Source organism: Parasteatoda tepidariorum, chromosome 2, assembly GCF_043381705.1.
Source record: "Parasteatoda tepidariorum isolate YZ-2023 chromosome 2, CAS_Ptep_4.0, whole genome shotgun sequence".
NCBI classification, from domain to species: Eukaryota; Metazoa; Arthropoda; class Arachnida; order Araneae; family Theridiidae; genus Parasteatoda; species Parasteatoda tepidariorum.
Window position 1 is genome coordinate 28962028 of NC_092205.1, and position 22501 is coordinate 28984528.

The 22501-nt window shown below is 31.8% G+C and overlaps 1 protein-coding gene across 1 annotated transcript in view; it reads left to right on the top strand.

The window, feature by feature from the left end:
* LOC107449611 (dachsous cadherin-related 1) overlaps nt 1-18468 on the top strand; it is a 132778-nt gene extending 114310 nt beyond the window's left edge. The window contains exons 12-22 of the mRNA XM_043044027.2: nt 675-1044; nt 2218-2466; nt 3561-3712; nt 3875-4078; nt 5022-5242; nt 5324-5609; nt 9070-9356; nt 10679-10820; nt 10909-11080; nt 11886-12093; nt 13466-18468. Of these exons, the coding sequence (XP_042899961.1) occupies nt 675-1044; nt 2218-2466; nt 3561-3712; nt 3875-4078; nt 5022-5242; nt 5324-5609; nt 9070-9356; nt 10679-10820; nt 10909-11080; nt 11886-12093; nt 13466-15769 (4595 nt within the window). The 3' untranslated portion in view covers nt 15770-18468. The remainder of the gene's footprint in view (nt 1-674; nt 1045-2217; nt 2467-3560; nt 3713-3874; nt 4079-5021; nt 5243-5323; nt 5610-9069; nt 9357-10678; nt 10821-10908; nt 11081-11885; nt 12094-13465) is intronic.
* The last annotated feature ends 4033 nt before the right edge of the window (nt 18469-22501 follow it).

The following is a 22501-nucleotide window of genomic DNA, read 5'->3' on the forward strand; positions in this document are numbered from 1 at the left end:
AGAGTCCCCTTGCCGTCAGGCTAACCGTGGGAGGTTCTCGTGGTCTTCCTCTCTATGAAACGCAAATGTGGGTTAGCTCCATCAATAAGTCCTCCTCGAAGGCAAAATTTCTCTAATTCGATCCAAGAATTCCCTTGTCTTATGGATTGGGTTCAAAATTACAAGGCTACGGAGTTGAACATTAGTTGTCGTAAACCCATAAAATTGGATCGGCTGTTCAACGACTGTTACAAAATAAAATAAAATTAATTATCTTGTGTTACTGAATTCGCCCAAACACTAAAAATAATATTTTCAAAAACTGGCAGAGTTTAGAGTCCCATCTTATTTTCTTGCTGTACGAGTAAAATTAAGTTACAGGGAGAAACTGTAATACAAATATCTCCAAAAGCTAAGTTATGAGTATAAGTTTAAATCGATATTTTGCATTTTATAGAGGAGTGCTTGTGTTTTAATTGCTTACATGACTTTGAATTATTTTACTGCCACATTTCAAACCTGTATCGTATTTTAAAAATTGCCTACCACATATCTTTTTTCTAAAGATTTAAAACCAGATGATTGTCTAAAAAATACACACTAATTGCATGGAGATGAAAGTTTCGTACAGTAAAAATGTTAAACTTGGAGAGTGTTGCTAGCGTTACAACTCTCTTTTTATTTCTTAATTACAGATGGCAATACGGGCAACAAGTTCAGCATTGATCTTCATTCTGGTGAGTTAGCAAGTCGTAACCTGGATCGTGAACAAGTGGATCATTACAGGCTATTGATTTCTGCGCATGATCAAGGTGAACCTCCGCTAGCCGGCATGTGCAACATCACCGTCATTGTGCTGGATCAGAATGACAACGATCCGCAGTTCGAACAGAACGAGTATTCGGCCATCATAGCAGAAGACATAGCAGTCAACAGCACCGTCCTCATCGCCACAGCACATGACCCAGACACTGGAGTTAACGGCAAGATCACATATTCTCTTAGGAATGAAAGTCATTCTCTGTTCAGAATTGACAGTTTCACGGGAGCCATCACAACTGCTGGGTATAAAACATTCTTATAATAGTCGTACAGCGCGCGAAATAAAACACCTTGTTAAACTTTAATAAATTGAAACGCGTTTAAAACGTATTTTTTCGAACGTTAAGTATACAATTAGCAAATTCTCTCTCATTGGACGTTTTTTTTTTTTTATTGTTAGCAAAATAATTTGTGATTTTTTTTCTTACTTTTTCCTAATCACATTTTCAAACGTTTAATCTAATATGCATCAAGAATCTATTATACATATAAACTTGAAATTTAGATTTTAAAAAATAATAATTTTTCCTCTATTATTAAAACACAAACGATGAAAAGCTATTAATAAGATACATAATAAATATTAAAAAAAGGAAGAAAAAAAAGCTAAGCAGCGTTTTAAGAAGATTAAAACGTTTGTAGTGAAGATTCTGAAAGAATATTCGAAATCTCACTACTTTATCTTTTCAATAATTTAAAAAATAATACTTCTAATAGAGAATTTCTACCAAGTTCTTAGAATAATAAATTAGAAAGTATAGCAGTGAGATTTCGAATACTAAAAAATTAAAAACTTCAACACCTTTTTTTTCTTTTAATTTAATTTTTCCGAGATGCTCGTCAGCGTTGCAAATATGACGTAAAAATTGCAAATTCTCACTCACGACTTTGAGGAAAAATGATTTTTTACCATTCTGAGCTCTTCCTTTTTTGTGATGTCATTGTAACGTCATATCTGCCGAGAGTCTAACCGAGTTAGATAATTGTTTTGCCTTAAAAAAATCCTTATCGAGTTAAAAAAAATAATAATAACTAATCTAACTCAAATTGAAAAAAAAAAACTTATTTTAGCTTAAGATTTTAATTTTTAAAATGCAAATAAAATTAAAAATAATTGTGCTTATTTTTATGTTTTAAAATCCTCTAGAAATTTTATTTAAATTCTAACAAAAGGAAAGAAAAGTTATGAAAGAAATATAACTGCAATTTTCTCAATCAGCAACGAAAATCAAACTATGTTACGCTGTCATTATCAAGAAATTGATAGAAGATTTCAACCCTGTTAAGTTGGCTATTTCAAATTTTGTTTCATACAGATATTTTTTATCCTATACAAAGAATATTTAGTGATATAACAAAGAACAATATTAAAGGGCATTGTTAAACTAGTAGTTAAAGTCTTTTCTGTATTTGCAGTACATTCGATCGAGAAAAAAAGACGTCGTTTGTGTTTGAAGTGCAAGCTACTGATGGAGGACTGTACGATGCACGCTCTGCCAGGGCTACCATTCAGATCACCATTGCAGACGTCAATGACAACAGACCTATATTCACCGACTATCCCTTCTTGGCGTCTGTTTCTGCTCATGCGGCACCTGGAACTCAACTCATACAATTGGAGGCAGAAGACAGAGACGAAGGACCCAACGGAGAAGTGTTCTACAGGTATTCATAAACCTGCTCAATGATCCAATTATATAGTTTAGTCGAGTATTCGAGAGAATTAGCGTTCAAAATCAAACTACACTTACCTACTATTAAAATTTAATAGACTTGGCACTCACGCTTTTGTCCCAGATCTTAGAGTTTTGTGTCCCATCTTAAGATTTCAGGTCAGCAAAGTATTTTCTCTTTTTTTTTTTTTTTTTAATTACATAAGTGTGGGAATTGACGGATCCTTTTAATCCTTTTTAAAATTTTGGGAATGTTTGATAAGCATCCTCCGCCCCCCCCCCATTGTACTTTTAATAAAGAGCATATAGATCATGTTTCTAAGAGTGCGTCTTAATTCTTCCTAATATCGCTAATTTGAATAATATTTCAATTGTTTCTTTTCCGAAACCAAATTTTTTGTGCATGCTTTTTCTATGTTCGTATAAGCCTTAGGAAAACATGTCTATTTATTTCTATTATATCTAATTCTATTTATTAGATTAAAAAGAGTAGTCAAATTAATGTTTTTAGAAACATTAGAATTCTATGTAATTAGTTTATTTATATTAAACTTAAAATAGCATTCTTAAAATACCAGTTGTTTGGAATAGTTTTGCTTGAAACTGAGATTGATACAATTGTAAAAATTGAATGACTTTTTATAAATCGATTTTGAGTGAATCCAGAGAAATACAGCAATTATTGATGTATGCCAACAAGATCTGCAATATAAGCTTAGCTATTGACGCAGACAATTGTTCTTATAATCCCCCCCCCCCTTTGAAAAGTTTAAATTATGTATTTTTTCACCATATCACATTCTCATTATATTTTTAAGGTGGAAATACTTAACCTTATTTATATTTCAATAACAAATAACCTAGGTTCATTTCATCAGATTAAGGAATACTTCAAATAAGATAATATTTGTTTCTTTGTCTTCTCTCACACTGATCAAAGTAATAGTTTATTGTTGCATATAATTCAAAATTTTTTTATGAATTTTTATTGACCTTCTAGTCGTAGCAATTTGAGTTAATTTTAATAGGAATTCGATCGAATTAATAAAGTAATCTTTTAACAGCTCATCATAATATTTTTTTCAGTTTCACAAGTTCTTATTTGAGTGACCGGTTTCATCTTGACACCGATACTGGAATAGTGACAGTGGCTGGAAGTCTGTTGGCCGATGCTGGAAAAGTTTTCCATTGCGAAATCGAAGCCAGGGACAGGGGGCAAACTCCCAGAGTAGCCAGAGGTAAGTATCGATGCTGCTGATATCGATATTAATATAAACTACGTTAATATCGATTGTAAATGAGGTGTAAAATTTTCATTAAATTCTGGAAAAAAAATTAAATCAATTTTTTTGAAAGTAAATCGGTAAGTGAATCCATTAAATGTATGCATGTGTTTCCAGGAGTTCTGGAGATTCAGGTGGGAGACGTTACCTACAACAGCAGGCTTCACTTCCAGAATGAATCGTACAACGTCAGAATCTTTGAGAATGCACCATCTGGTAAACAAATCGTCCAAGTAAAGGCAGCGTCATCCTACGCTTCCATTTCTTATTCCATTAAGAGCGGCAACGAAGAAAACTCTCTCAACATTGACTCAAAGACGGGTATTTATTCATTTCATATTTCCCTTTCTCTGAATCATTCTCTGATTAGATTTCTAATTTATCTTAAAAGTATCGAATCATAAAATAAAATATATGCAAGGCATGGAAAATAAGTGTTGATCAAAACCGAAAAAATTTAAAGAAAAAAAAAATGCCCATTATAAGGAAATAATTCTATGATATTGAAATAACAAAGACAAGTTTGCTGTACTTAGTTGCATTGCTGCTTTATTATATTACATAAATGTGTATATTAACATCAATTCAATTAAAAAATAAGGCTAATTACATTGTAAAAACTGTGGTGTAATACCCATATGAATTTGGTGTTGAAAAACTTTTTTGGTGTGAATGATTATTATATCTCAAGTTAATATCAGCATTTTTACACACTTCAAAGGGTGTAGTTAAATTTTAGCAACAATAATTGATAAAGCTTATACCAATTCGCAACTCATTGGTAAAAAAGTTTGTGTTTTTTCGGAGCTCCTTAAATTTGATGAATAATTAGTGTATAATTAAACTATTTATCTAAATTCTCGTGTGAAATGATAGTAGGGCATGTTTTAAATGTATAACAAATGCTTTTGGACCGTTATTTGAAGTTTAAAGGGGAATAATTGTACATTTCAAGATCGAGACAAGATAGCTGTTTGCTTACATGAAGCGTACTGATTAAATATGTGAGATTTAATTAACAAGTATGTTTCAGTCCTCTTTACTGATTGATTAAATATATAGATTATGGTCGATTTTTTTCCAAAGTAATTTCAGTCTTCATGTTAAATTGATTTGACTAACTACTCGTATCAAGTGTTATAAAATGCATATTTTTAGAAAATTATGATTTGTATGCTTTGAAATGTAAGTATATTCATTTTCTCACAATTTTGAAACACACTCAGATCTTGATGATGAGAGAGAATTTTATTTATCTTTGTAGGTGTGATCACAATTGGAAACTCGGTTCATCTCGATTACGAAGCAACCCATCAAATCAGAATGCTGGTCATGGCCTACAGCGAGGGAAGAGTGCCACTTCATGGATATGCCACTTTAACCCTTCAGCTGAGGGATGAGAATGACAACTCTCCGTCCTTTCCTCAGGAACACTACGTTTCTTCAGTTTGGGAAGGAATCAACAAAGGAACATTTGTTACACAGGTATGAGCAACATTTCATCATTGCTGACAACTCAGTAAGTTGCAGTTAATATAATAATCTTTTATGCTTTATTTGAAACAGGTGACGGCATCTGATGAAGATCAAGATGGTCGGGGAACCATCATCTACCACATAATAGAGGGAAACCATGACAACGCCTTCATCATAGATCCTCCATTCAGTGGCACGGTAAAAACAAACATTGTTCTGGATCGTGAAATCAGGGACACTTATCACTTGACCATTGTAGCAGTGGATGATGGGTCACCACAATTGACTGGTACTTGCACTTTGCACGTTAACATCATTGACCTCAATGACAATCAGCCAGTTTTTCCCCCTCACAGTGTTGTCAGCATTAGCGAAGGTATGTACATAATTTGGCGTACTTACGCAATTCATTAACCACCCTTTCCTTTTCTTTGAAACGTAAGTTTAACACAAGATGTCTTATACTTAGTGGCAAAATTATTTTTTAAGGAACGCAATTTTGTTTTAAATTTTATAAGAGGATATATTTTAAAAATAGCTGAAAATCTATTTGATTATAATGTTTGTTTGATTCAAATCTCTGATTAGAATTAACTAATTCGAATGAGGCGTTGCAACTCGATTATAATCTTTCACAGCCGATCTAATATTTTAAGTTTTATCAACGCAATACAGCTCGATTACAATATGTGACAGCCGATCAAATAATTTAATTTTTATCATTAAAGCAGTACAGCGCGCTTACAATCTTAGTCCTCTTATGTCTTTTTAATGTTTTAGGTGATTAAAATCACTAATGTTTAAATCACTACGATTAGAACCACTGTTATTAGAATCAACTGATTTGAATTAGCGAGTGCAACTTGATTAGTTTTTGACAGCCGTTCAAATAATTTAATTTCGAAAATCAAAACAATACAACTTCGATAACAATCTATGACAACCGATCGAATAATTTAATTTTTATCATCAAAACAGTGCAACTGCATTACAATCTGAGTCCTCTTATGTCTTCTTAGTGTTTTCGGTGATAAAAATTACTAATGTTAAAATCCTTACGATTAGAATTACTGTAAATGGAATCAACTGATTTGAATTAGCCAGTGCAACTGGATTTGTTTTTGATTTAATTTCGAAAATCACAACTCGATAACAATCTATTGCAACCGATCCAATAATTTAAATTTAAAAAACTTAAGCAGTACAATTCGATTACAATATTTGAGGACCGATTGAACAATTTTGAAAATCAAAGCAGTGCAAATTGATTATATTTTTAGGCCTCTAATGCTTTTAAATTAATTTATGTGATTCAAATCACTGAATTCGTAACGGCGATTCGAATCAGGCAGTGCAAGTCTGTTTTATTCTTTGTGAGCCAATCAAAAAATTTAAATTTTAAAATCAAAGCCTTGTAACTGGATTAGAATTTTTGACAGCCGATTGAATAATTTAAATTCAGTGATTCGAATCCATTGTGATTCGAATCAGTTGGTTTTACCGGAATAGATTTAAATTATAATGATTTATTGTTTTTTTTTTAAATTTAAATTATTTTTATTTCTCAGTTATGATATGTCATATGGAATTAAAAAACTTTTCGTATAAATTCACATTTCTCATAAAGAAATTAAAATTTCCCATTCGTAGGGTTGCTAAATTCACAAATAATGATACAAAAATAGTAATTATTTTTTTCTAGTTTTCTAAATATTACTATTTGAAGTATTTTTTTACCATTTAACATTAATTTACTATTATTTATTTGTGGAAATTCTAATGTTTTAATACATTTTTTCTTTATCAACAGTTGGTGTAGAGAAAGAGAATTAATTAACTTGAAATGAAATTAGAATCTTAGTTGATTAGTGTTTTGAATCATTTATTCGAATCACTGATCTGAATCATTAATTCGAATCAAGTGAGTCAAATCACCATTCGAAACAAGTGATTCAGATCAGTAATTGGGATCACTTATTCAAATAACATGACTTAACGAGTCAAAGGTGAATCAAGAGATATAATTCAAATGATTCAAAACACTATATCAATCACTTTACTAACTGTCAGTAGAGAAAAAAGGTGTTACAACGTAAGAATTCGTTCAAATAAATTCACTTATACAAATAAATACTACTTATTATACTTTCGAACAGTTATTCTCTCTCTCTCTCTCTCTCTCTCTCTTTCNTATTAATTCTTTATGTGTGAATGTATAATGAATGTGTGATGTGTCAGGAATACTCTACGGTTTCACAAAAAAATTTTAACTTTATATGACATAGTGAAATAAAAGTAATTGAAATTTAAGAAACGATAATTCATTTTAATTAAAATCTATTACCATAAAATCTACTGATTAGAATCCCAATTCGAATTGAACTTAAATTATTCGATCAGCTATCGAAAATTGTAATCCACTTGTATTGCTTTCGTTTTCAAATATAAGTTAATTAATCGGTTCTCAAACATAATAATTGAGCTACACTGCTTTGATATTCCAATTATTTGATTGGCTATCATGGATTGTAATCGAGTTTTAATTTTCTAATTCGAATCAGTTGTATCAGTAATTACAGTGATTTTAATCCTAGTGATTATGATCACATACACTGAAAAGCCATAAAAGGCCTAAGATTTTAATCAAGTTGCACTGCTTTGTTCAAAATTAAATTATTTGTTAAAGAGCATAATCGAGTTGCAGTGCCTGATTGGAATCTATTGTTTCGAATCAGTTGCAGCTGCTTGGTGATGACATAATATAGCTTGTTTACATAATATTAAAATAAATGTTACAAAAATTATACTAAAAAAAATTGCAGACGATAGACTTTGAACTATTAAGAAATGCAAATGAATAAATATTATAAAGATTGACGTTGCTGCAGACGACTCCGCCCTCTGGCATAAGGTCGTGAAGTTACCCTGAAAGGTAAACAAAAATATTCCTTTTTTGTGAAAAATGCCTTATTTGGCGGGAGACAATGACGTCAGTAGTTTTCGGGAACTTTGTGTATGGAACATAAAGCACTTTTTTTTTTTGTAACTCATCGTTGCTCTTTATAATTCCATGACTATTTTAATCGCATGAAAAAATATTTGAGTCGTGTGCTTTTTTATAGCACAAGCTGGTTTTAGCAGATTTTTCGTCAAGTTTGTAGTTTTGCTGAAACATAAAAACAATAAAATTCGATAAAAACCAACGCACTGATGAGAACTCCAATTTTTTATATAAAGCGTTTTTTTACACAAATCAATTAGTACCCACTGTTCGAAAAGTGCATTTTAAGCTCACTAGAATTAAATTTTGATCAAAATTTATGACGTTATGTTGAATAATCTTGTCGCTTAGTTAAGTAAGATCATTACGATAAGTAATTTTTGGAAACTTTATCAACAGCATCACGTATTTGGTTTACTAGGTAGCCATTTTTATTGTCAAAAACTTAAGCAATTTTTCACAATGTCAAGAAGAAGAACGCTAGTTTTTATTTTAAAAAAAATATTTGTGTTGTTATAGTAAGTAAAATTATCTGAATACTTTTTTTTTCTTGGAACATCATATAATTTAATAATAAAAATTTTACTTTGCTTTTTTTTCCCTTTAAAAATCTAAAAATTTTGGTAATTTCCCAGTTGATCGTCAATTATAAATGCACAACATATTAATGAAAAATTGCAACTTAAACAAGCGTCGTACGCTTAATATTAATATTTTTTTATTCGCGTCAATATAGTAATGTACCTGTTTGAAAAAGTGATTGCGTGATAATCATCAATTTCTACCTATGTTCGAGCCTGCAGACTTTAATTCACTCATTTCGCTTTGTCTACAGGTGCCGAGGTCGGGACGGTCATTACTACTATCACAGCTAATGATGTGGACACGAATCCTGCTCTCATATACAATTTTGCTGACGGTGGCAACCCAAACAACTTGTTCAGTATCGATAGGTTCAGCGGTCGCATTACCCTGGCTCAGCCATTGGATCACGAGAAGAACACACAGTACCTGATACAGATTTACGCTTCAGATTCCTCACACGTGGCTGAAACTTCTCTGACTGTGCACGTGACTGACGTCAACGACAATCCACCCATCTTCCACCAGCAGCCTTACCAGGTATCCTCCATCTCTCATTCACAAGATTCGAATAAATTACATCATATTTTAAATTAAATACATGGTGTCCTTAGGATATTTTAATTTTTTTTTTCAAAAAAGAAAAACTACCGTCAGTAGAAATCACATATTCTACGGAGAAAGAATAAAAACATTTCTCAAACTTAGTCTAATCACTACGGCGGTCATGAAAGCAAAGGAGAGATTAAAATCATTTGAGACCAGCTGTTTTAAAAGGAAGGTCAAAGGCAGTTCCTATCTAATAAAGAATGCATTTTAGTCTCAGCATTACAAAAAATCTTTTTTTGATAAAAAAAGTGAATCATTTAATCGAAATCACACATTAGACTACTAAAAATTACTTTTATTTTTATTTTCACCCTTTAATTCCTTACTGCTTTGTGTCCTTTTTTTTTTTTTTTAGAAACAGTTTAAAAAATAAATTATATTTAATTCGCAAATTATTTTTAATAAATTATTTCTTTTCGATTTTATCTTTAACACAACAAAGCAATCTTTTGATTGCACTTTTTACATGCATTTTCGAGACTAATTTAAATAAAAAAAAATAATAAAAAAATTTGATTTATTAATTTATTTGCGGTTAAAAAATATTTCATAATTTTAGGAAGTGATATTTTTCATAGTCTCTAAATTTTTCAAATGTTCTTTTGCATAAAAAGAATGATTTTACAACATTAGTGATAAATTCCGACTTGAAATTAAACAGAGTTAAGACTCTGACTTGTTAACTTTGTATAGTGTAAAATTTTTTTTAAAATTCAAGACCTTTCGCTCTAAAAATATAACTGTAGTTATTTTATGACCAATAAAGATTTTAACAGGAAAATTTGAACGAATCTTCTAAACATGAGATTTTATAGACTCACTATTTGATTTTTCCGAAAGCGTGTATCACGAGGCTACTGGAAGAACTGACTACTGGAAGAATACAAGGTTCCATCCGCAGAAGGCCGGCGATAACTTTATTTTTTATAACTTCAGTCACGATCACTTAAATATACTTGAAATTAGGAAATATAATGAAGTGCGTAAAATTCATGACGAACTACAAAAAGTAACTTAAAAGCTTAGGCACGATGAAGGCAAGACAATCAAAGGGTACAAACAATGATACGAACAGAAATCAGCACTCAGCATAGACGTACGAGTGACAGTAGTGACAGATTTGGTTTACATAAGATAAACGCCAACACAGTTATTTATAAGAAAACTATTTTATTTATATCTGATTTAAAAATGAATGCAAATCCATGGCATAAAAAAACACGGTTAAAATCTTATTAAATTCATCTCATTAGGTCTCAGTTCCTGAGCTGGTGGATCCTGGATATAGGGTGATATCTCTCAATGCTACAGACAGTGATTCAGGTGTGAACTCAGAGCTTTTCTATAACCTCACTCCTTCAGTAACATCCGGTTTCTTCATTGATCAAAACAGCGGTAAATCTTTAGAAATAATAAAAAAAAATCTGTCCCGTTCCTAAATATTTTAATATAATAAAATGCAAATATCTTTTTTATGTGGCAGGTACTATGTTCACCAACAAGTCTCTGACTTTCGATCCCAAACAACACAGTGTCCAGGTCATCGTTTCGGCCACGGATAAAGGACTTCCGCCGAGGACGGCTGTCTCTGTTGTCCACATCCAAGTGGTGGATGTCAACAATAATGCTCCCAAGTTTGCCAACAACACATACAGGTGAGTAAGGAAAACGATGGCATGCCACGTGTTTTAATGCCTTTAATTTTTATGTACTTAGAGCTGATCAAAAAGTAATAAGATGAAAATTATTACTCAACACATATATAGCTGGTCACAGACATTGTTGTTTTTCGAAGAAAGCATTTTAATCCCCCACTATTCACCCTCATATTGCAACTTAGATGATAAAGGTCGAGGGCAAAGACTGTGATTTTCAATCTTCATTAGATATCAGTGTATTACAAGAAAAATAAACTTGAATTTCAGACCAAAAGTAAACTCATGAACTCTTTCCTAACGTTAACAAAACACATCTTTAAAACGATGAAGATCTAACAAATATTTGGGGTTTTCATTAATTTCAGCTGTAAACCTAAATAAAACCTGTTTGGTTGCTAAAATACGAGCTAGAAAGAAATTGTAACAAGATTTCTACAATTAAACTGGTTTTAATACATTTAATTCAGACTTTCACAATAGTAAATGCGCTACATTTCGATAAAGTTTTCAGTTTTCCTCACTTAAATACATCTCCCAATATGTGAACTTTTTGGGGTTTATTTTTTACGAAAATTCAAAAACTGTTTCTATATGTATTTATGGCAGTGATTGTAGGACATCCTGTTATACTTTCTCACTGAACAAAAATTTCCTGTATTTGCTACTGTAAATGAACCTTGCCCTAAAATTTTATTCCTGAAATTATTAATTTTATTTTCTAAAATTATTATGTTTCATTTCAACTTCATTAAATTAAAAAATAAACTGAATAATATTTTAACTTAATTGCATTTGATTTCAGGACTCACATTTCGGAGAGAGCCAACAGGGGTTCTACCCTATTGAAAGTATCTGCATCCGATAAGGATAAGTCTTATGCAAACCATAAAATTGATTTTAGCATCTCGGGTGGCAACGTTGGAAACGTATTTGCAATTAACGGATTGAGTGGTGACGTCATCCTGATGAGATCTTTAGATCGAGAAGTGAATGCCAATTATACCCTCAAGGCAAGTGATTTAAAAATATTAAATGACTGTATGTCAAATATTCTACAGAATCTTTTATTTTTTCTTATATTTAAAGACAGATGTATGCTAAAATAACGGAATTTCATTTTCCAATGTGCTATAACATCACCCCTTTCAATGTGATATGGTTCTATAAAATGTGATGTGTACAGTGCGCAAAATAAAAAACGGACTATCCTGAATAACTTATCTAATAATCGGATTTTCACGTTCTAGGACTCAATCTTAAAAGTTCAAAGGAGTACTACAAATATGCTAATCAGTTAATGCAGACGATATTTTAAGTTACGAAATCAGACACAAAAGCATATTTTCTCTGAATAAATATACCTTTTTTTCGTGGGAGGCGGATTTCTTAGATCCAAAATATAGAGAGTTAGTCGGGATAATAGTTTAGTCAGGAGTGCTGCCTAAAGTTTGAACCCCTAAATGTTAATTTTAGTTTTTGCGCATTTCATCATATCTTGAGAACTTTTTAAGCGAATTGAAAAAATTTTGTGTATAAAATTCGTTTTTCAAAAGTTAATTTTTTACAAAATATTAACTTTTTGTAAATATTTAATGTTATTTTACATAATAATATTCACAAAACTTTATAAGGTATACAATTTTTTGTATCATTTTAAGGAATGCAATTTTAAATGGCAAAATAAAAAAATAGAGAGAAATTGGTCTAATAGTTTCTGAGAAATCAAATTTTAAAAAAATCTTTAAAAACTTAATAGCACAAAAAAATTAACACCTTAAATAATGTTTGATCTAACGTTCAAGTTTTCAAGTAGTAGGACTCAATGTGTTTCAGGGGCCTAATCTTAAACATGATGATTAATTAATGGAAACGACATTTCAAGCGACAAATTTAGACACAAAAAGTTCTTTCTCTGAATAAACATACTTTTTTTTCTCCAGATTCTTGACCCTCAAACTATGGGAGGTACCCACAATTACCGGAAATAGGTTTAAATTTAGGAGAGTCGGTTAGTTAAGAAAAAAAAAAAAAAGCAGCAGACGAAAATTTGACCAATTCTATGTTCATTTAAATTTTCACATATTTCGCCATATCTCTAGAACTTTTTTAAGAGAATCAAAAATATTACACATACAAGTTACATTTATTCAAAGATAATTCGACGGAAAAAATATTTTTTGGTAATTATTCTTAATTACTTTATTTAACAACACACGAAAACATTTTTAATTGTCTGGCATACATATTTTTTACATCATTTTAAAATTGACAACTTTAAATGACCAAATACAAAATTATAGCGAAATTGGTCGTACAGTTTCTATATGCATATTAAAATTGATCTAAACTTGTGTTTTTAAGAAACAATTCTTTGCATCGTAGGTGACAGCATCTGACAGAGGGAGTCCTTCCTTGAACTCAACGGTGGACGTCTACATCAACGTCGATGATGAAAACGACAATCCTCCCATCTTCAATCAAACAATGTACCAGGCCTACATATCTGAATTTGCTACCGCCGACAGCCAAGTCTTGCAAATTTACGCAGAAGATAGAGATGCCGGCTCGAAAATCGTCTATGACATCACGTCAGGGAACGAAGAAGGAAGGTTCAACTTGCATTCCAAAACGGGAATCATCACGGTAAAGGAGAGGCTAGACTACGAGACTGAATCCGAATACAAATTCATCGTTAGGGCAACTGACAGTGACCCACAGAGGCCGTTGTCAGCTTTGGCCATCGTTATGGTGAAGATAATTGACGAAAACGACAACGCACCTCGGTTTCCTGTCACGATGTACAGAGAGGCAATCGAAGAAAATTCGCCAACCGGAAGTCCGATATTCATGGCTCATGCAATTGATGCTGACCGAGGACCGTTTGGAAAACTTAACTACTCAGTGACCGAAGGCGAGGGGAAAGAGAAATTTAAAGTGGATCCTGAAACAGGCTTGATTAGTTCTCTGGTGGTGTTTGACTATGAATCAAAGAATCGGTACTTTTTCACTTTGATGGCTGTTGATTCTGGAGGAAAATACACTACTGTTCAAGTGCAGGTGGATGTAGAAAGCAAAGATGAATATCCTCCAGAATTTTCCCAGAATTCCTATTACTACACAATACCTGGTGACGCCTCTGTCGGGTATCTGGTTGGTAATGTCCATGCGACAGATTTGGATGAAGGTATAGATGGTAGAATAATATTTCAGCTGCGCAATTCACCTCCTAATTTTGCAATCAACAGTACAACGGGGATTATAACTGTCAAGTCAATATTTCACAGAGAAGGTTCTGTCAGAGTTAAGAGAGATCTGAGGAATCAACTGTCACTTTATGTTTTCGCGAGCAGCGGTCGTCCTAACTCTTTGAGCAGCTCTGTTGTGGTAGATGTCCTGATTGATTATTCTCTGAACTCTTCTCGTTTAAGTGCGACTGAACAGAAATTAGAAAATAGTTTACCTGCTTGGGGAATTGCTCTGGTGATTGTTCTCTCCTTACTCGCTGCTGTCTTATTGGGGATGATTTTTTTTCTTCGCAAGCGCACGAAGCAAGGTATACCAAATACTGTGCAGAGCTTTGACAACTCCTTTGACACAATTGATATTCATCACCCACCATCAAGTACACCTGGAATATCGCAATATCCACCTCGCTACAGTGACATCTCCCACTTTGATCCGCCTGATAATGCCCAACAGATGACGGGTGCCACGTCCGAGGTTTCAGACCAATCACACTCTGCATCGAGTGGCCGAGGCTCTGCTTTTGAAGGAGAAGATGTCGAGGATGAAGAGATTCGCATGATCAATGAAGGACCTCTTCTGCAGCAACAAAAGCTGCAGAGGTTGGGTCTCTCAGATTCTGGCTTCCACAAAGACGACGATAATGTGTCAGAAATTTCTGTCCACAACACTCAAGAATATCTTGCAAGGCTTGGCATAAATACTTCGCAATCGGACGATAAAAGTGTACAAGACTACAGTAAAATATCAAGCACAAGAAGTGTTGAAAGCATGCACATGTTCGACGAGGAAGAGGAAGAAGACGATGATGTGAACATCGGTAATTTGATTTACCCCAAGTTGCATGATGTGGAAACCGAGGACACTGAGGCTATTGTGGATGATACGAGGAGCTTCGGATTTGGTGAAAAAGGAGAACCTTCTATGACCTGCTCACTCAGTTCTATCGTTCACAGTGAGGAGGAATTGACCGGAAGTTACAACTGGGACTATTTGCTTGATTGGGGTCCACAGTACCAGCCACTAGCGCACGTGTTTGCCGAGATAGCTAGATTAAAAGACGATAGTGTGCTATCTTTCTATGCATCCAGTGCCCCAAAGACATTGAACCCCCAAGTAAAAACAGTTCCACCGCCCTTAATCACTAATGTGGCTCCTCGTTCCATAGCACCAGTTGCTTTGAACACTGGACATCCTAGTCAGGTAGCTTCTCTCCCCACTTTACCTCATTCTCCTATCGGCCACGATAGTACTTTTTCATCGTCTGCCATGTCACCGAATTTCTCCCCCGCCCTCTCACCATTAGCGACCAGAAGTCCTTCCATATCACCTTTGGTGTCACCTGTCACAAGCCAGATATTGGGACCAAATGCGTCAAATCTGGCGCGGACTCAGCGTTCCACTCTTGCTTCTTCTGGATCAGAAGCAGAACTTAAACTATGAATTTTATGAACTGTGAACTATTTATTCTAATTCATTTTGTTCGGTTTCATGTGAAACGAAACTTCGATCCATTCCATCATTTACATTCTTGAAGCAAAAACTTGATAATAGATTTATTATTTAAGCAAAACAAATTATTCGAAATCGTGGAATTGATCAGAAAGGGTACACTCGAAATCGACTTTACTTCGAATGCTAGTGTAAAGATGTCTGCAAAGTTACAAAAGTTTTGGTTCGAAATCCGGTAGCAGGAGATAACTATCGAAAGTTAGAAGTGAATGATGTTTCTTGAAGATTAGTTAGCGTCATTCGCATCTCACTTTATTGCCGTCGAAATGAAACACTTTACTACGTGAATTAGATCATCAGATTATTTAGAAAGAGGAGACGATTTGCATGAGAAACTTAAAATTAGCAATCGTTTATCGAATTATTGTAAATAAACAGCGCTTCTGACCTATTTTTTTGTTATAACAGTTATGAATATACAGACAGCGTGCGCTCACTTACGTTGACTACGTTTTATTTCATTACGTTTTAATTATTCAAATATTGACTTCATTCTGTTTCATAAGATTCAATCATCTGCTTCATTCTAATTAAAAAAATTCAATTCAACATGTACTTAACATATTCATTAAATTGATACTTTCTAATAATACTAGTAGAAAGTGACGCCTATGTTTTTATTTTTAATTGTTCTCCTTTGAAAATTTTACTAAAATTAGTTTCGACATTTACTTTCTCATTTCACTTCAAAAATATGTTAGAACTAGATAAAAAATAAAATTAGAATCGCAGTTTTAATGAGTAAATTCGTTGCGATTTTAAAATTATTTGAGCTTCGTTGAGACATCTCTGAAAAAGTCATAAATTGTTTTTAATAAGAATGGATTGAAGTTTGAAAACATTTAATGGAAGTTTCGTAATGGACGTCTCACGTGTATTTTTAGAATCCATTTTCAAACATATTGGAAGCCACAGATAAAATATTTAAGCAAAGTAGAAGAAAAGCGCTATTCCAGTGAGAAAGGTGGATGGAAAAAACATGAAAAATAGTTTCATTGCCTAGTATAACTTGGAGGTGTTTCTGATGATCACCTATCCACTCCCTTCTGTGTTTTATAACAATAAAAGAGGTTTTGCTGTTTGCATCCTGCCTTCACCAATAATGATTCGTTAGACTTTGATAGTTTTTCTGTTCTTTTCTCTGCTTAAATATTAATTGGCGGTCCGTAATTTGCCTAAATGTTTGGCAAAGATTCCTAAAAATATAATTTAGTGGCGGTCCATACGGAATACCCTATTATAAATATAAGATTTTTTTTTGTTATGATTCTTAAGTGTGAATGTGAGTTATATTGACAGAGATGACGAAAGAATGCGTTGATTAAGAAGCATAACTGTGAAATAACTCACTGCCAGGCCTTTCTTGTTTTGCTACAAATAAGTCTGAAAGGGAACAATTAGTTTATGTGTAACTGTAATGAAACATTTTGATACAAAAAAAGTAATTCTTTTTAAGGAACGTATGATTTTTCATTTCATTCCATTTAGATTCAAAAAAAAAAAATTTTTTTTTTTTAAAAAAAACTCTGACTGCTAGAGTAGAAAGCATAATCAATTATTCGTTTTACATAAGAATACTCATTTTTTGCTGTCTTAAGAAACTATTCTAAGTAAGGCGTTTTAAGTCGTTCATGTGTAAAAACTAAAATGTGGTGCAGGGGCTTGACCTCGAATTTTTAAAATAAATCTTAATTTAAAACAGGCATGTGATTTTTTCGCTAATTCGAGGAATTCCCCGAATCTCAAAACCGTTGACTCGCAGACTTCTGCGAATTAATAATTTATATTCCGACAAAATTTTCTCGGAGCTCTGGTAATATAAAATTTTATTTTTATTCTTACGCTAAATTTTGTTAATGAGGCATTCATTTCACCCTTACCTTCACTCTCTTTTTTTTCGAAGTTCTCATTCACAAGTAATAACGCTATTTTTAGTCCGATTTGTTAGAGGAAAAAGCAACTTCGCATAAACTTCGAGAAAAATTAGTACTTAAAAGAAAACTACACATCGAGAAAAAATTTCTGATAATTTCTTTTTTTCAGCAATCGCATGTCAATTATAAGTTTGCCTTTTAAGGTAATTACGTATTTATAAATTTTAGGCTGTGAAATAAGGAATTTGTAATGATTGCATCGATAAAGAGATTATAATAATTGTTTCAATCCCATTTAATGTTTTTGATGTCATTTAATGACAATTAAATATTTTTTTACTTATACAATTCTTTTAAATGTTTTAGGTTTAATGATGTATATATTTGATTTATTATGTTTCCATATTTTAGTTCCTATCCTAAATTATGTTTTTGCTAGTTCTAATTTATATTATTTTTAAGTTTCATTTAATTTCTTTTTAAATATGACGAAATTCGAGTTTGTAAATAAATGTAAATGGCGAGCGCATGAGGTAGAATGACGAAAAAAGATGTAAATAGTATTTGTAACTACTTTGTGATGTCTTTTTCCCCCTGCAATGTATAAATTGTTCATTTTTGTATGTAATATAAGTTTTTGTTTGTAAATGACACATACCTGTATGTACTTGTACGCATTTGTAAAGTCAGAGAGAGGCCAAATTTCCAAAGATTTTCTCTTTCTTTTTATGAATAATAAATGTTTTTTTGAAACAATACTTGTATTCATTAAAATTACGAAGAACATTCAAAATGCTTTAAAAAACAATCCATCTTTTTCTCAGTTTGTTCAGAATTAGAGACCCAGTTTCCAGAAAAATAATATTTATTTAACCTAATTAGACAGAAGGAAATTCTTTAGATGATATAATTCAAACTTCTTCACTTTATTATCTCACATAATGTCACATGTGTCACATTTACTGCACTTCTCACACTTGCCTGAATTTGTCAACTTCAAAAACAGTTCCAAAAATGTCGTCTGCTTTTTAATTCGATCTCGTAGTACTGACTTTTTATTAATGCTTAGGTTAGCCCTTATTTTTTATGACTCGACCCTTATTAACAAATTATCCTATAATTTCCCAATGTGTACAGCTTTCATTAAAGTTGATTTTCCTAAAGTTGTAAGTAAAGTCTTACTTAGAGAGTTATGGCAATGGTTACAAGAATGACCAAACAGCCGGGTTGCGAAAGAGTAAGATAGTGGAATGGTTACCACACTTGGCGACGCTTCTCCACAATCTCTTTTCCTTAATCCATGTTAGAAACTTTTAGTTTTCACTGTGATTTTTATCGGTATTTTTATTTTTAGTAACATGTAATGTTTAAGTCAAAGATATGTTAAAAATGAAACTAAAATGAATACCATTTTAAGTAAAAGAGTAAATTATTGATAACTTTACAAAAATGAAATTGTTAATTTTTTTATCAATATATTTTTTAACACTGAAATAAATATTTTGATCTTAATATAAATATCCCTTTTTTGTTAACTTAATTTGTAATTTTGATGTCCTTGCGATTGAATCTCAATAGATGAATATTTGTGTCGATGGAATCTTGCAGCCAACATTTAGATCACTTTCCGACTAGCTCCGTGCCCGATGTCAATGCAAGATTAATCATTTTTTGGTCAATACCAACAGAACTTATTACGATATTACTGTCAAACGGAATTTTCCGTCAATCAAAATTTTCTGACCACTTTAAGACTGGCTAGAGAACTCAAATTTAAACTGAATCTCTATGCTGAATTACAATACTATTTGCAATCATTTCACGACCGTTACCAGCAGAATTCATCACTAAATTATTGCTAAAGTAAACTTATGACCTGTCGAATTTCCGACCAATTTCTGTTTAACTAGAGTGCTTACATTTCGAGATCCCCTCTGCTTTTTACGGCAATGTAAGTTTCAAACCTTTCCTAAGCAAACAGAATTAATCCCCATATTATTACAAGGTTAACTGATTGCTGATGAAAATTTTATCCATTTTTCGAAAAACTAAAAGTGTTTAAACCTGATCAAGAGATCCGAGCCTGTTGTCAAATTAAATAATTATATCGTGGTAACTTTGTCACAAGCAAAATTTATTGTCATACTATTTCTACAATAAATTTATAGTCGATCGAAATTTCAACTACAGTCCAATTAGCTAGAGGGCCTACATTTTAAAAGTAGCTCAGTATAGCATGACATTTCAAGCTTTCATTGTTTCCTGATCACTGCATGCAGATTTTAGAATCATATCACTAAAACAAATTTGTCTTAAATCTGAATTTCAACTACTTTTTAGACTTCTAGTTAAGTGTTCTTAAATGAATTAAAGACTGTTAAAAGGAAATGGTTGTTTCAATTATTTCTTGACCTATCTGAGCATAATTTAGAAGTGAAATTTATCAGCAATCTCTATTTCGTCAACTTAGCTAGACTAGCTTAGTTAGGACTAGCTTGAGTGCTTAAATTTCTACAGGTGCTCCGCGTCTGATGATAGTAAGCAATCATTCCTTTAATAATTCAAGCTTAATTTATTTGCAAACAAAAAACTTTTTATACAGTCCGACATTATCTAAAAGGCGCAAAACTAAAATGAAGAAAATAATAAAATAAAGTAAAAGCTTTGAAAACTATGTTTTTCAAGTGGATGAAAAATTGAAAAAATAATTCAATTTTCGTCATACAAAAAAAGCAAAGAGCATAGTTTTCGTAATAAACTTCTATCACCACCGAAAAATCACCTTACTTTTTTCATTCATTCTGGTTTGCTAAAAATCAAATTATTTTCACATTTTTTCATCCACTTGAAACGCTTCATTTCATTTTCTTATGACTAATCATTATATCCCAATTTCCATTTCAAATTGTGACCAACTTTTATGGAGATTACATTCTTTTTTTGTAATTGAATATTTTAATTAAATAATTCTGTCATTAAATCCCGAAAATAAAATTTAAGGGAAAAGAAAATAAATAGTAACAACATTTTATGTTTTTGCAAAACAATAATAAAAAAAAATACGCTTTGGAAAAAAATCTAAAAACAGCACTCAATAAAATTCATAGGTGATATGATTTTTCACCATTTAATGTAGTCACATTTTATTTTTCGAATAACAAAAATGAAAAATAAAACACTATGATAGTAATTCTAAAAACAACACTCAATAAAATATGAAGTGATTTAAAAGATCTCTATATCTTTACTTCATGGAATATATATTTACTAAATCCAGATATTTATTTTCAATATAAACTCAAATTAAAAGATTGCGCTTTTTTAATTAAACGCATGAGTAACTTTTTATTTAACTTTTTTTTAAAAATTATTAATGCATGGCATATTTGTGTTCAAACACAAAATAAATGGGTATTAAAATCAGGCATTGTATATAATATATTTAAAAAAAACAACTTGCATTCCTGTAGAAATATACAATAACTGATAAAAATTAATATTTAAGCAATTAAAAAATCTAAACTTAAAGAATATAACAAGATATTGATAAATAAAAACCATAAACAAAAACAATTACAAATCGCTACAATGAATTATAATTGGAAAATGAACAAACAGCAACAATTTCAGAATTGTTGTTATGGTATCAATATTTAGTTACATTACGATTCGATTTTCTTTTCCCAATCAAGATAGAAGAAAATACGCCTAAGTACAGCAGATTGTTGATGTACAAATTGAGCTCTTTAAACATGAAAATATAATTTATTTTTAATTTTTTCTCGAAATACTTTCTTGGGAAGAAAACTAACATTCTCTCAAAGAATAATTCGGCGTATAATTACATACATAACTTGATAAAAGTAACAAGGCGAAAGTCGAGCTATAATAATTTTAATAATCAAATTATTTTACAAAAAAAAAATTTTTTTTTTCAACATAATGTTTGTGAATAGAAGATACTTTGAACAGTTTAGATTAGTTTTAAAAGGAAAGGAGGAATATGTACCTGAAATTATGGGATTTCGCTAGATAAAAATAACTTGTCGATCACTCCACGTTAAGTCTAAGAGAAAAAGTTTCGTTTTGTTTCGGTAAATTTTGGCTCTCGACGAAGCAGAGAATGTCAGACGTATGTCGTAACTCTCTAACGAAATTACATAGAAGTAACTCTAGTTGTACCAAAGAATATACATACGAGAAGAAGGTCAGCTTCTATAGATGAAATGTAAACCGAAGGGTTGGTATGGACCCGGTGTATTAAGAAAAAAGCAACATTTAGGGGGCATAGCAGCACCCCATCAACTGTTGAAGAGGAGAAGGAATAGTTTCTTTTGATTTAAAATTTTCTGTTGCTCTATTTTCGCACTATTTATTAACACTACTATACACTATCATTGGAATATTTCCTTGAGAATTCATTTATATAATTAGTTCATATTAATTATATCTGCTAAACACATTTTGAAATGGAATGAAAGAATTTAATGGTTGAGGCAGTGTACCCAATCAACAACTAGTTCAGGTGACGAACCCTTGGACTGTCACTTTGATCTTTATACGCATGCACTAGCACACATAAGCTGATCTGATGCAGCGAAATCTGAGTGTGTTATTCCAACACCCTGTAAGTTGTTTTTATGGTATAGCATACTGTATTGTGCATTTCCCTGGGTTCATTAAGTATATGGAGAGCTGGACTTCTTTTCATTTCCTAAACAGAAAGAAATAATTCAAATAACCCAGAAAGTTTGTGAAATAAAAATTTTACGTTTGTCTATTTATCTTA